General features: G+C 41.1%; 1 protein-coding gene across 1 annotated transcript in view; it reads right to left on the bottom strand.

The window, feature by feature from the left end:
- Window positions 1-13,962, bottom strand: part of KIF26A (kinesin family member 26A) — a 102,166-nt gene that overhangs the window by 12,372 nt on the left and 75,832 nt on the right. Inside the window, exons 5-9 of the mRNA XM_037395515.1 lie at window positions 4,979-5,188; window positions 2,899-2,992; window positions 2,160-2,422; window positions 1,724-1,907; window positions 1,266-1,425 (exon numbers count right to left, since the gene is read on the bottom strand). Coding sequence (XP_037251412.1) covers window positions 1,266-1,425; window positions 1,724-1,907; window positions 2,160-2,422; window positions 2,899-2,992; window positions 4,979-5,188 — 911 coding nt within the window. The remainder of the gene's footprint in view (window positions 1-1,265; window positions 1,426-1,723; window positions 1,908-2,159; window positions 2,423-2,898; window positions 2,993-4,978; window positions 5,189-13,962) is intronic.

Genomic DNA, 13,962 nt, shown 5'->3' with positions numbered 1-13,962 from the left:
AACAGAAAAGGTAAGAAATCGCTAAACAAATATAACAATGTTAGATAGCAGAACTATATTACCAATGCCACTGCCACTAACCTAGTTTCCATTCTGCCTGCTGTGCTCTGCTCTGACATAGCAAATGGGAAGCAGAATTGCTCTCTGAAGGCTTCCCTGGTGATGTGCATCCTGTGCCATGAGCAGCAAAGCTGACAAGACAGGTGACATTTTGTTCTCCACTGGTCTCCAAGAAATCTTTCTCTAGGACTCCTTGGAGGCTGCTTCCTATCACCCCCCTGAGCTGGCCCAACGTGGGAACTGCCATCATTGTCTACTCACTAAGCTATGGTTGGCAACAAGGTTGAGCATATGCCTTTCCCTGTTTTAACCCATCCATCCTCTACTCTACCCACAAACCTAGCAACTAGCCTGAGGAAATTATCTTTCTGCCTAATACAGAAAGAAAGAACACCTGTTTGAGATGCAGTGCTAGATAAATATGTGAAATGACATGATTGATAACAACAGCACAAAGTCATAATGCAGGAAGACAAGCAGCAATTAAATTTAAGGACTGAAGGCCAAGTTCAGGTAAAGGGTGTTTACAACGTGGCTGTTGTCTTTAAGCTGGGCTCCCCACAGGTGTGTTTGACATAATATTATTGTCAAGTACACTCCACCAAGGGACACACTAAATGTTTGCTTCTTCTAAACAAGTGTGCAACATGGGGGTCTTCTTTTTTTAATTTAAAAGGTGTGTCATTCCAAAAGGCATACAGAAATAACAAGCTTAGATGACCATACTTGATAAACCCTGCAGTATTTTCCAAAATTTCAATACAACTTTTAAATTTGGAAAAGGAGAGAAAATCCTTTGAAATTTTGATGAAATTGTTTACTAATGTCCAGCTGGCTGAGATCAGTTTAAAAGAGGAGACAGAGGGAAAGAAAACATTTTGGCCATTTTCCTCTGCTTTTTTCAACAATCAAACTCTCCCCAGCATTTCACCCCACAAGTATATACCAATACGCATATAACTTTTGGCCATATAATTAAGAATTTCATGTTACTACGTGACATTTTAAAAGTTGTCTGTATGTATAGATACATACAGACATGTAGATGAATTTGTAACGCAGAAGTGACCTTAAAAGAAGACAGATCCCCTCTGACAGAACTTCCTTTAACTTCATCTTAAGTAAAGAGTAAATTGTTCATGTAATTCATTGCTAAGGTAACACCAGCCACAAATTTAAGACAGTGCAGACAATAATTCACTTACTTATATGGCACATGCTTAGCACCATTAATTAAGGCCAAAATTACATTGCCCAGGGCAGAGAGAGACAGACATAGAGAGCCTCCTCCATCTCGGCTCTTGCTCAGCACTTTTTCACAGCTCCCTAGATCAATGAGATGCAAACGGCTGCGTCCTCCAGACACTAAAACAAAAAGAGGGAAAACAGTTGTACATCACGTTCTTGCATGGACTCAAGCCAAATTTGGTATTCAAAATGTATTCAAATGAGGAAAATAATGAATACAGCATGGGATAATGACTAAATTAAATATTAATGGTAAGGAAAGCAGATATTAGCCACAGCAACCAAAGTTAAAGGTGACTCGACTGGCTTGAGGGTTCACTTCATTTTTTCTTTTAAAGTTTATTGAAAAGTATTGTTGAAACTAAACCAAACCCATGTCATTTAAAAATAAACAATATGGTAAGAAGATTCATACTTCCTCCTTTGCCACTCTTCTCCATGCGATACTGGTATATGTGAAGAGTAAAGAGCATATGTGAATTCCTCCTGTCTTCTTCCTCACATTCAGGTTTGCTGGTACTTCTGGCAGCAATTGCAGCATCAAGGAAAAAGGCAGCTTTCTCTGCTGTTGGGGCCCTTAGCTCACTTTGGTTTTGAAGCTTGAATACAAGCAAGAAAATTACTAATTAGCACAGGGGCAATTTTTTTTATTATTATTTTTTCTGAACTGGCTAAATCTCTAGGGCACTAAAAGAAACAAATATGTACACCATGGGAGAAGGGCTTATAAATTAAAAGTAATAGGTTTTTTTACTGTCTTAAAAGTTGTCGTAATTGTTGTCAGATAAAAGGAAATAAAAAGCAGAAGAAAGTCAGGCTCAGAAAAATCTATGTTGTGATATCCATTATACCTGGGTTCCACATATTGGATCTTCTCTCAGATATACCCCAGGAGACTGGCCATCCTGAAGGCTGCCAGTGGCTACTTCAGCTAACAAATCCTTAAGGTTTTCATCTTTGCCACTGATCTCCACAGCAGATACTCTAATAGAGAAACGAGTCCCAGTTTTTTCTTTACGTTCATTGATTAATTTGAAGAGCCAAGAAATTGCACAGGGGATGATACCAAGGCTTTGCGTGGAATTATCTTTCCCAATCATAGTAAAAGATTTTCCTAGAATGAAAAGACAAACATGAACTTAATTTAATTTTCTTGTACAAGACAGTCTCTTCATATCACCACTGTACGTTACATGCAATGCCACGTGCTGCACAGATAATGGGAAAGAACATATGCAAAAATGCAAAGTATTTCATTATTAATCCATTACGATTTATTCAATTATTTTTGCAATTTTTGTAACTCAGACCCACAGCAAATTAATGTTAAAAACATCTCTGATCTTCTGATTTTCATCACAATGCACCTATATAAACTTGCTCTTGAATAAGCTAATCTGATGTTACGTTTTACCTTTTCAAATTAAAACTTACAATCACAGTGTAGAAATAAACCATGATAAGTTTGCAAAGCTAATTAAAAAGAAATTCTAATCTATTCATATACTCTAGGTTTATTGTTCCAGGAGCTGACAGCATGTAATTACCAGACTGACATAGTAATTAACTGTAACAAATTTGGGAGCTCACCAAGCTTGACATGACCAAAGCAAAATATGCAACCATCTGCACCATTCACAACAGACTGGATTACTTCTGCTACTGTTCCAGAGCATACCTCAGCCTGAAAGAAAGGTTGGAGACAAATGAGTAAAAGAGCATATACTGCTTCAGTTTTTACTATTCTTCTGTAATCAAATGAATGACTCAATATTTTTGAGGCACAATATTCTCCCCATTTTTATGGCATCATTCCTATTATTTTAGTAACTATGCTATCTTAAAAAACAATAAAATATTCTACTACAGCCTAAAATAGTTTTCAGTTCTATTAAACCAATTCTCTTGGAATATTGATCCTATGACTAATGTAGCAAACTGAATGCTATCCAACCAGGCTTCCTGCTGGTATAATAGCTTAGCCAAGGCTATTCAGCAATAGTAGCAACTCCACAGAAATTAAGCTACTCAGGAGTGCTCACAGGAATTAAAAAGACATTCATACTGGAGAAAATGCATTAAGATCCCTGAATAAGACTTCATAGTATCCCATTTCGTTCTTCCAGGGGAAACATCATCATCAATGAAGAGAACTTGCTAAAATATTTAAGTGTACGAAAACCAGTTTATCCATGTCAGTGAAGGTTTCAAATATACAATAAGATGATCTATTAAGTACGGCAGGTGGGGGCAGGGGAGAGGGTTGCTGTAAATATGTAACTAGAGCAAAATGCTAAGGCTCTGTTTGCAGCTGCATGGCAGCAAGCTTTCCTCCAGCAACAACGCCTGTGCAGAAGTGGCTGCGTTGGCCAACAGTCACCCAGAGCCACCACAAACAGGCCACCCAACAGGCCCACCACAAGGACCTGAAAGAGCTTAGCCCAAACCAGGGGTCAACAACTTGGAGGACTGGTGCCAACGGCAGCAGAGAAGCAGACTGTGCACGGCCACCTTGCAGCAGGGCTGGCAACACAAGTAAGAAAAAGCCATTTCCAGTTCTGACCAAATGCTGAGCTCACCGTTGCACGTTTCTGCACAAAGATGCCATTTAAGCTTGTGCAGGATCCTGAAAACAGCCTCCTGATGTGGTCACCGTTGCTTTAGATACTGACGTATGGGGGAGACTATTCTCCATTTGTAGTGCTTGGCTAGAACTTGGACCTAATAGATATTTTTGCATCTCTAGTTTGGGACCCAAAATATTAAACAAAATCCTAGGAGAAGATCTGAGGGTGTTTTTCTGAATTAGATCTTGTCATGTTTTCTCAGCATTAATATACCATTTTCACCTTGGATGTTTTGTGGTGTACTTCTCACCCTAATTTCTTTCAGCAGTTCAAACTCAAAGTAGTTCTTCATATGCTGCTGAATTTGTTCTTTTTAAAGCTGGTCTAGGATTATTTTTTTCTAAACCAAAGATTCTTCCCAGAAGGATTATCCATGAGTACAAACTCACTGAATATACCGCAGCCCACAGTCCTTTCAGATACCAGACACCTCGTTTCTGTATGAGATTTCATGTCTGGGGCTACTGCTGTACAAATACACCCTTTTTCAGGCGAAAAGAAAGGCATGCACCATCATCAGCACAACCATCAAGATAAAATAATCAGTCAAACACACAGCATAAACAAACTGGAAAAGGTGAGGAAAATAAAAAAGTTCCCTCGCAGTTTCAGTTCAGCAATCCCACAGGGTTAGCTGTATCTCTTCTCCTAACAACAGCATTTAGTATAACATTAAGCACATGTTCATTTCCCATTTAAATCAGTGGGGAAGGCCCTTATTTCAGTGACATCAAATGGGTTAAAAACTAACCGGATGGAAAAGTGAAATTCAAATTGGCTGTGTGTCTTTCTCTAACAAGAGAAAATGCAGGAAGATAATTGAGTCTGCAAATCCATCTCCCCAGCTATTCCTTAATTTTACATCTCAACCAAACTGAAAATGTAAGAATTTGCCCACTTGTCTATTCATTACCATGTTTTTTTTCCAGGCATTAAGGCAACTCATTCAAATAAAATTCCCCAGAAACAGAAATAACTCTTCAGGCAACCAAATGCATTGGCCATGAGAAGACTCAGGAGATTTATGCAAGTGACTCCAGTACCTGCGAAGCATCCTGGGGGAAAACCGCATCGAAGGCAAACATCTTTGGGACAGCAACAACACCTCTTCTGTGACCTGCATTGGACGGCCCACTTGCCACTGGATCGTAAAATGTGATTTGCTTTTTTCGCGGGTCCACCTTTAGGAAGGACATGGATTCAGATGTTTCATGTGCTCCTTGAGAGGGACAAATCCTTACCATCACTTTCACCTGCAAGAATTCAGAAGAAAGTGACAACTCGAGTTCCCAGCTACAGATAAATGCATGCAAAGAATTCCTCCCAAACACACTCCCCTTCCCATGACATGTTCATTTGTAATTTTTAGGTGTGTCAGAACAACCGTGGGACAAAACCAGAGCCAGATTTTCCAGCCTGATTTCCACCCTGGGGTCTTCACTGAATCAGCTTTTAAAGGTGCACTTCGTCCCTTCAGTTGACTGTGTTCCAGTTTTATCATCTCAATTTATAAATGTCTGATCTGCAGGTATAATCTGCTGTAGGTGTAAAACCCCACCTAAAGAGAAAGAAATTCTAGTCTTCTACCTTTCAATTCTCAATGTGACTGAAAGCACAAGCCAACCCACTGTGAAAATCACTCTGAGTAATGCAAGGCTCAGACAGCTAGTACATTCAAACTGAACTAAATCTAGAAACTTTCAATTCCTTGTTCACATTCTTCTAATAGAAAGGTGCTTCTCTTACAGCTTTCCCAGGCAGGCGCCTTTATGCTGTCATTGCTAGGCTCTTCGGTGGTTAGTTGCAGATTTAATGAGAAAGAAAGGGAGAAAAGCATGAAAAGAAACCGCTCATGAAGTACCTTCCTGTAGCAGCATTGCAAATGCTGATTTCCTACACATGGCATTTTAAGGCAGCATTTTTAGAAAGCTCGGATGTGTTGGCTGTGATTTCCAAAGCAGCTTATGGGAGCCAAGTCACCGGGTCTCACAAAGGTTCAGCAAAGGCTGCACACCTGGTCTTTCAAGCTTCCTGCAAATCATAGTCTGACTTTGAAAAACTGTTGAAATACAGCCTCACACCCACTTACGACCATTTATCCTTATGAAATGCTCCCAGGTCAGAACCAGGTTTTATACACCTCGCACTGAAGTAAATGACTATTACAGGTGCAACTTCAACTCTGCACTGCCCAGCAGATCAAACCTAAGAGAAAAAGCAATGCTCAGCCAGAGCGACTTTCCACGGCCAGGATGAAATAGTTCAATAACAAGCTGAACAACAGTATTATCTCCTTATCCAACTACCAGGCAAATTTCACAGCACCAGTGTTAACCACCTAGTTTCACTGGGTGAAAAGTCTCCATGGCTGTAATATATCACAGCCAGCACTGCTGGAACAATTTACACCCATACTCCCCAGAGCACCCATCAGGAGCTTCATCTTCTGGAATGCAACTACTAAACCACAAAACTACTACACCTTTTACAGCACTTGCACCTGATTTGGAAGGGAAGTGACAGATAGCAACCCCTCTGCTGCAAATCCACCAGGGAAACCCTCCAAACACAGAGCATGCAGTCACCTGCTGAGTCATCAGCACTTGGCACTGGTGGAGCTGCACCCCAAATCCTCTGGGCCCCTCACTACAAGATAGACATTGAGGGGCTGGAGCGTGTCCAGAGATGGGCAGCAGAGCTGGGGGAGGGTCTGGAGCACAAGCCTTATGAGGAGTGGCTGAGGGAACTGGGGGGGTTTAGCCTGGAGAAAAGGGGGCTAGGGGGGGGACCTTATCGCTCCCTACAACTACTTGACAGGAGGTTGTAGTGAGGTGGGGGTCAGTCTCTTCTCCCAAGTAACAAGCGAGACAACAAGAGGAAACAGCCTGAAGCTGCGCCAGGGGAGGTTTAGATTGGATATTAGGAAAAATTTCTCCACCAAAAGGATTGTCAAGCACAGGCTGCCCAGGGAAGTGGTAAAATCACCATCCCTGGAGGTATTGAAAAGCTGTGAAAATGCAGTGCTTAGGGACATGGTTTAGTGTTAGACCTGGCAGTGCTGGGTTAACAGTTGGACTTGATGATTTAAGGTCCTTTCCAACCTAAAAAATTCTATACTATGACTCAGGACCACCTCTAGCCCTGAGCGAGATATTGCATGGGGAAGATGGGTTGGAAAGCATGCAGCTCTGATACAGAATGATTCCCCTTTTCAGTAACTTTGTGTTGCTAAATTTAACCTTAAATCTGCCAGAAAAAAATTTTACTCCTACTTACTATGTTCCAAGAACATTCTGTCATTAAAATAGCATGCATTTACTATGCTGACACATTCTTTGTGTCTTTACAGAAAAAAAAAAAAAAAAAAAAAAAAGCGCTTTGCAGTCAAGACCCCCATCACTCCTGTATCCAGAGGAGTAATGGCAAAGGAAGAACCAAAGCTGAAAAACTACTTCAGCAAAGCACAACATGGGAAATGCAGACAATGAACAGAGGCCAGAGCAGGCTGAGCCACTCTCTAGGACTACCCTTCATACCAGAGAAGATGAAAAGGTGATGGCATACACACCTGCACCCAGTGGGTGCAACAAAATATAGTGCCCAAGCCAAGATGATCCACAGCAGATAGGTGGGTGCAGCAGTAAGCACCATGCTGAACTGTCCCTGCCTTTGTCAACGGGGGAGGGTGGGTAATCTGAAGATCTCATTTAGGTCCTCAACTGTTTCATTTTTCCAGCTCTTCCTTTCTATGGGGGCTAAGCTGCACACAGGCATCCCTGCACAATTAATCATGCAAGCATCCTCACAGAAAACATTTTGCACAAAATGGCTATAAAAGCTTTTTCACAACAATTTTTCCAAACAAAGAGGTTAAGAAACAACTGACCCCTCCAGTAAACACTGTATGAGGCTCCACCAAAGGTAGCGGCAAATTCTTCCACCTATTGACTCAAGCAAGTCCCCTGATTTCAACATTTTCCTTTCTTTCCCCTTTCATACTGATATGAATATGAAAATGCAGTCCCATAAAATAAGCGAAACCTAGAATAAATGAAACAGCTGCTTCAAAAGCAAAGTGCATCAGAGGTGATACACTCAAGGCTGTTTGCCCATAAAAGCTCCATGAAGCCAGCTTTGTGCATTAGCCTGCTAGCTCAACCTTGACATGCTACCAAGGTGCTCAGAAAAATAACCTCCCTCAGGAAAAAAAAAAATCTAAATAAATATATTAAGTACAAATGCCCACTTCAGGGTTGCTTGATTAAAATGAATTTTAAAATATATGCTGTTTTCAAAGCACTTCTCTAAACAGTCCCTTCTGTTCTCTCTTCCACCTATTATTAGATTATAGCAGCCAGAGCCTGGATAAGAGGAAAATTGGTTTGCTCCTGACCTAAAGCAAGTTACCTCCATCAGAGCATTGCTCCCCCTAACACAAAGATGGCTTCACCCCCAGAAAAACCTTGTGTGTCAAATCAGCTTTTTGAGACCACGTCTCCGAAGCCGAAAGATACTAAAATAGCTTCCCATAATGGATCAGATCCCAAACTTAACGGGCCTCAAGGATCATCTTCATTTTAACAGTGGAAGTGAGCTTTCAAGACAAGTGGGAGGAGGAGGAGAAAAGCAGCTTGAGGGAGTTCCTCTTTTAGTATTTTGTGCATAAAAGCTGATTTGTGGAGTAGAAAAACACTGATTTCAAATTTTGTTTCTCTGCCCACTGAATCTAGCTCTAAGTGATGCCCACCAGAAACTGTAGGGTTATAACGTGTCCCGTTCATTCATGATGCTGAGCCAGACTCTGACTTTACCCAGAAATGAAGCAGAAATGCTCACGGAAGTACCAACAAGCACAAAGATTACTCAAGCATACGCCTTCGCAACAGCAAAACCTAAGTGCAGGCAGATCCCAAGTGAATGGACAAACTTCTAAGCACATAAAAGAAACGTTTGTTGTAATACTATTTATTCTTTTTACATTTCTTGCCCTTCTGTGTTTCAGAACCAATCTTAAGTGACAGGTTCATATTCTCAGCTCTGAAGTTCATCCCAGTACTCTTCTGGGATGAGTACTGCAGAATAAGCAGCATGCTATAGAGCCAGCGTGGTTCCTGCCTTAAGGATCAACTGAACTGCACCTTCTCCTGGGTCTCTTTATCTAGTACTCAGATAAAAGACATGTTCATCTGTAGAGACAGCAACACGCAGTGCAGGAAATCATCCAGGTACAAGGGGAGTACAAGTGAGTACAAGTGAGGGGAGGATTCAAGAAAACCCAGGAACCCATAAATCTTAAACTTTGGCCTGTAACTAGGTAGCAAAGCAGCAATACCTGCACTGCAGTCTAATGCTTTTCACAGAATCACAGAATGGTCGGGGTGGGAAGGGACCTCTGGACACCATCTAGTCCAACCCCCTGCTAAACCAGGGTCACCTGCAGCGGGTTGCACAGGGTCACGTCCAGGCAGGTTCTGAATGTCTCCAGAGAAGGAGACCCCACAGCCTGTCCCAGTGCTCTGTCACTCTCAAAGTAAAGAAGTTCCTCCGCATATTTAGGTGGAACTGCCTGGGTTTCAGTCTGTGCCTGTTGCCCCTTGTCCTGTGACTTGGCACCAGAGAAAAGAGCCCGGCCCCATCCTCTTGGCACCCGCCCTTAAGATACTTGTATGCATTGATAAGGTCCCCTCTCAGTCTTCTCCAGGCTAAACAGCCCCAGCTCCCCCAGCCTTTCCTCACAAGGGAGATGCTCCAGTCCCCTCATCATCTGTGTAGCCTCCACTGGATCCCCTCCAGTAGCAGCCTGTTTCTCTTGAACTGGGGAGCCCAGCACTGCACGCAGCACTCCAGGTGGCCTCACCAGGGCAGAGTGGAGGGGGACGATCACCTTCCTCAGACTGCTGGCCACACTCCTCCTCCAGGATCCCATTGGCCTTCTTGGCCACCCTGGCACACTGCTGGTTCATGGGCAACTTGCTGCCCACCAGGACACTGAGGTCCTTCTCCGCAGAGCTGCCTTCCAGCTGCTCAGCCCCAGCCTGTACTGGTGCCTGGGGTTGCTCCTCCCCAAGTGCAGGACCCTACACTTTGTTGAACTTCAGTAGGTTTCTCCCTGCCCAACTCTCTAGGCTGTCCAGGTGTTCACTTATAGAAAAAAATTAATAGAATTAAGTGCAATAGCGTTAATTTCAGGCCCATTAAGGATCACACCTCCTGTGGGCAGTTATTCAACAATACAGCCAGCTTTCTGGTGGCCAGTTCCAACTGCAGTGGTACCAGCTTGACTGGTAACAATTGTACAAAGCAAAGAAACACATGATAAGGAATGCTGAGGAGAATGAATGAAGAAATGAAAAAATAAGATAGGTCTGAAAGAATAAGAACAGGTCAGGGTGGGGCAGGGTGGGAACAGAACTAAAAGGATTGGCAATGGGGGCAGGGGGAAAGGGGAAGAAAGAGAAAGACTACAAAAAAAAGGAAAGACAATACAAATATGGCAATTCCAGAAAAGTCATCTCAGGCTCAGGGCAATTCTGCACAGAGTCATTCCCTAGATAGTTTTTCTTCTGCCTAAAATAACTGGAAATGTACTTAAGGAGAACTAGGTTGTCACATCCATCGTGTGATGGGGGTGACCCTTCCTGCTAGAATGGGGGATTTTTAGTAACTCCTTTTTTTCCCCTCTTGTGTATTTCTTCTTCAATGTCACAGAAAGATGTGCAGTAAGAAAAAGCGTTACCAGTGGAAGTTTATCATTATCAAGGATACAAGGATTTGTACATAGCTATTCATACGGACATTGAATATTAGATAGAGGCTCCATTTTAATGAGGCTGTTGATAGAAAAAGAGGATAGGTTTATACTTTAGTTCAAGCTCTGCAAATAGAAGTAAAAGAAACACAAACATCACAATACTTGAACATTATTAACATATTTCACAGTGCCTGAAGACAGCCTAAATCATGCAGTATCTCATTAATTAACTGACTTTAATCTGGTGGGTTTTGTACACTGGGGTTTAACATTCTACTGCTGAGCTTTCCAAATTCATGTTTCTGTGGGAACCAGGAGGTCAGCAGAATTGCTGAAGGAAATCCTACTGAAAACAAAAGTGTTTAGGAAAAGAAGATGGCAAATACATCCTGAATATGCCATTAAAAGATAAAGAATTTTCAAACTAAACAAACAAGCACATAATTTGGAAAAACCCTAGAAATGGGTGGCATAAGGTCAGAGGCCCACCCACCCAGCACAACAATGAGTGTAATTTTAACCTTCACTAGCAAGGCTAGGAGAGAGATTCATAGCAATCAAGGATTTTTTTTTTATATATGTATTTTTCAAAAAACTTTGTCTATCAGCCTACAGTGGAAATCACAGAAAAGAAAGCCTAGAGAAGTAAATATCTGCAAGCTAGAATTCATTTGCTTCAGCTGTGTACGTGGGTGGACGCTGAAGCATAAAAACAAAGATCATACCACAGTTTTATGCATGCATAAAGAATTTTAAGGGAGACAAACTCACAAAGGGCAAATATCTGAAAAAAAGGAAAGGAAAAAAAAAATCTTCTATGTGGAGGACTCTGGGGCTAAACATCTGATGAGACCACTAGAGAACCATATAGTACACTCAAATATCAGTAATTTGTTGGAGTACTGAGCTAAAATTCTAGACCTTCAAGTCTTTGACCCTTATGAAAGTCAAATTTAGATGCATATTTAACAATTCTGACCTAAACACTGAAATATCTCAGAAACTGAGAAGTGTACATCCTGGCTGGTACCAGCCATTCCTCTTTTGGCAGCCCTCCTCCTCCATCACTACTGTAGGCACTGTTTCACACCTAAGGGTCACAAGGAGAGACCTTCTGCCCCAGTGCCATGTGATAGTCACTGTTCCCATGCTGTGACCATTTCCAGTAGTGCCAGCCCCACGTGTCCCCTTTGTGCGGACTCATCATTTCCATGCCTCCCTCCACATACTGAACCAGTTGGAGTTGAGAAGAACAGGACAGAGGAGTCACAGCAACCAAAATAATGGGCTGGCTTGAGGACTGATCATGATGGTGGAGAATATCAAGCATATGTTAGTGCCAGAAAGCAGACTTGGAAAAATCAAGAGACCAAAAAGCCGTGAAACTCAAATTTCAAAGCAACTCTGACAGCAGGACATGAATGTGAGACTGATGGCTAGAGGCCAGCTACAGTTTTGTCTATACAGCCATGTATATTGGCTATGCTGAATCAAATGGAGCCATGGCAAAGCCATGCACCAGTAAACACAAAACTCCTCCAAGACCATTGAGGCATGCATTGTCCCAGAAGAAATCACATCCAAGGCTGAATTTGTAGAGAAAAGAGCCAGTGATAACAGAGAGAATGACACAATCCTACACCATTTTAGACAGAAACAGCCATGAGACTGAGACAGTTAGGTTCACATTGATTATTACCCCATAATCAAAAGAGATGGAAGGGCTATCAACTCTGAGACCAGGGAAAGGGGAAGGACCATCTCACACTTAAAGAACCAGATGATTTGAATTCTGTTCCTAAGACTATCACGAACTTCTACTACATGTTTTAGACAATGAATACAAAAAAATTCTCTCTCTCTCTATATATATATATACACACCTCAGAAAGTCGGTCATTCATCTTTCAGAGGAGCAAAGGGTGCCAAATACTCTATAGGGTTTAATTTGAGGCAGACATGTAGACAGAGAAGACTCCGCTAATTCACTAAGCAGCAACTAGACTCCCTGGCTGCTGAGGAAATTAAGACCCTGACCCAGCCAAATATGTTAGTGCAGGCATAACTGTAACATATGGTACCTCCTTTGAAATAAATGAATGTTTGTGTTCATAGTGATGCTTTGTTAGCATTTGATGCTTATATAGTTGTCATGTTTTAAATTAGACAGTATGAGAAGGAAAAAAATAGAAGAAATTAATTAAAAAGCATGTAAAATTTTAAAATACATGTGCTCAAACCTTTTTTACTAAAATAAACTCTGACTTTATCTGTCTGTATTTTGGGAAAGTGCTGGCACTATGCTGGAATCCATTCTAAAAATGCTGGTTATATTCTGTGTTACAGCAGTATCATAATCCCTAAATGAACCAGCAATTTGGTCTTTAGCAGTAAATGTCATTATATCAAATCTGAACAGACACTAAATATTCCCTGGAAACACACATCCTTGACAGGCATCGTGCAGCCAGGACGTTAATTTTGTCCAATGTTCACAAAATGGTGTATTACAGCAGGTTAATTAAATAACTATGTTTAGACATCCACCATTCTGAATTAAGATTTCTCAGCAAGAAATTACAAAGAATTTACATTCAGTTGAATAAAGACCATTTTCCAATGAAATCACTTGTTTTCCAACTACAGTGTAAATCAAATTACAAAAGTCCTAGTTCAGAGCCAATATTTTTCATGGATTTAATTGTAACTGACAGATATATAACCCTTGCTAAATTGGTTTACTGTGGGTAGTTCTTACAAGCCTTTCATATACTGCCACTACCAATGGATGGCAAATTTATATGCAAAATTGCTATGCTAGCATAGACCATCTAGCTCCCCTGGGAGAACCTAAAAAAAAAAAAATTAAAAAAAAAAATCACTCTGTATTGTACTCTATTAAAGAAGAATTGATTCTCTACTCCCAGAAGACATGAAGAAAACTATTTCATTTTTCAAGGTGAAAACAAAGTAGAAGAATTTATGTACTTTATCTAATTTTGCCACATTTTTGTTTGAGCAGTTCAAGGCATCTCAGCAGGAATGTATGTACCTTGAATGATACAGGACTACATTCATCAATAGAAGAGTACTTCGTGTGATACATGATTTATATCAGAAATAACACTCTAGTCATTAGGAAACAAGCAGCAATAAACATGACAAAATTAAGTACCTATTTGTTATCCGTCATCAAACCATCGTAAGAACTAGTGAATGGGGGACACAGCACACTTAAAACCCTGGACAATCAGTAAATCATATTAGTAGTACCTT

This window comes from Falco rusticolus, chromosome 7 (genome assembly GCF_015220075.1).
Source record: "Falco rusticolus isolate bFalRus1 chromosome 7, bFalRus1.pri, whole genome shotgun sequence".
NCBI lineage: Eukaryota > Metazoa > Chordata > Aves > Falconiformes > Falconidae > Falco > Falco rusticolus.
Note: the sequence above shows the minus strand (reverse complement) of the source record. Positions and strands in the feature narration are given on the sequence as shown.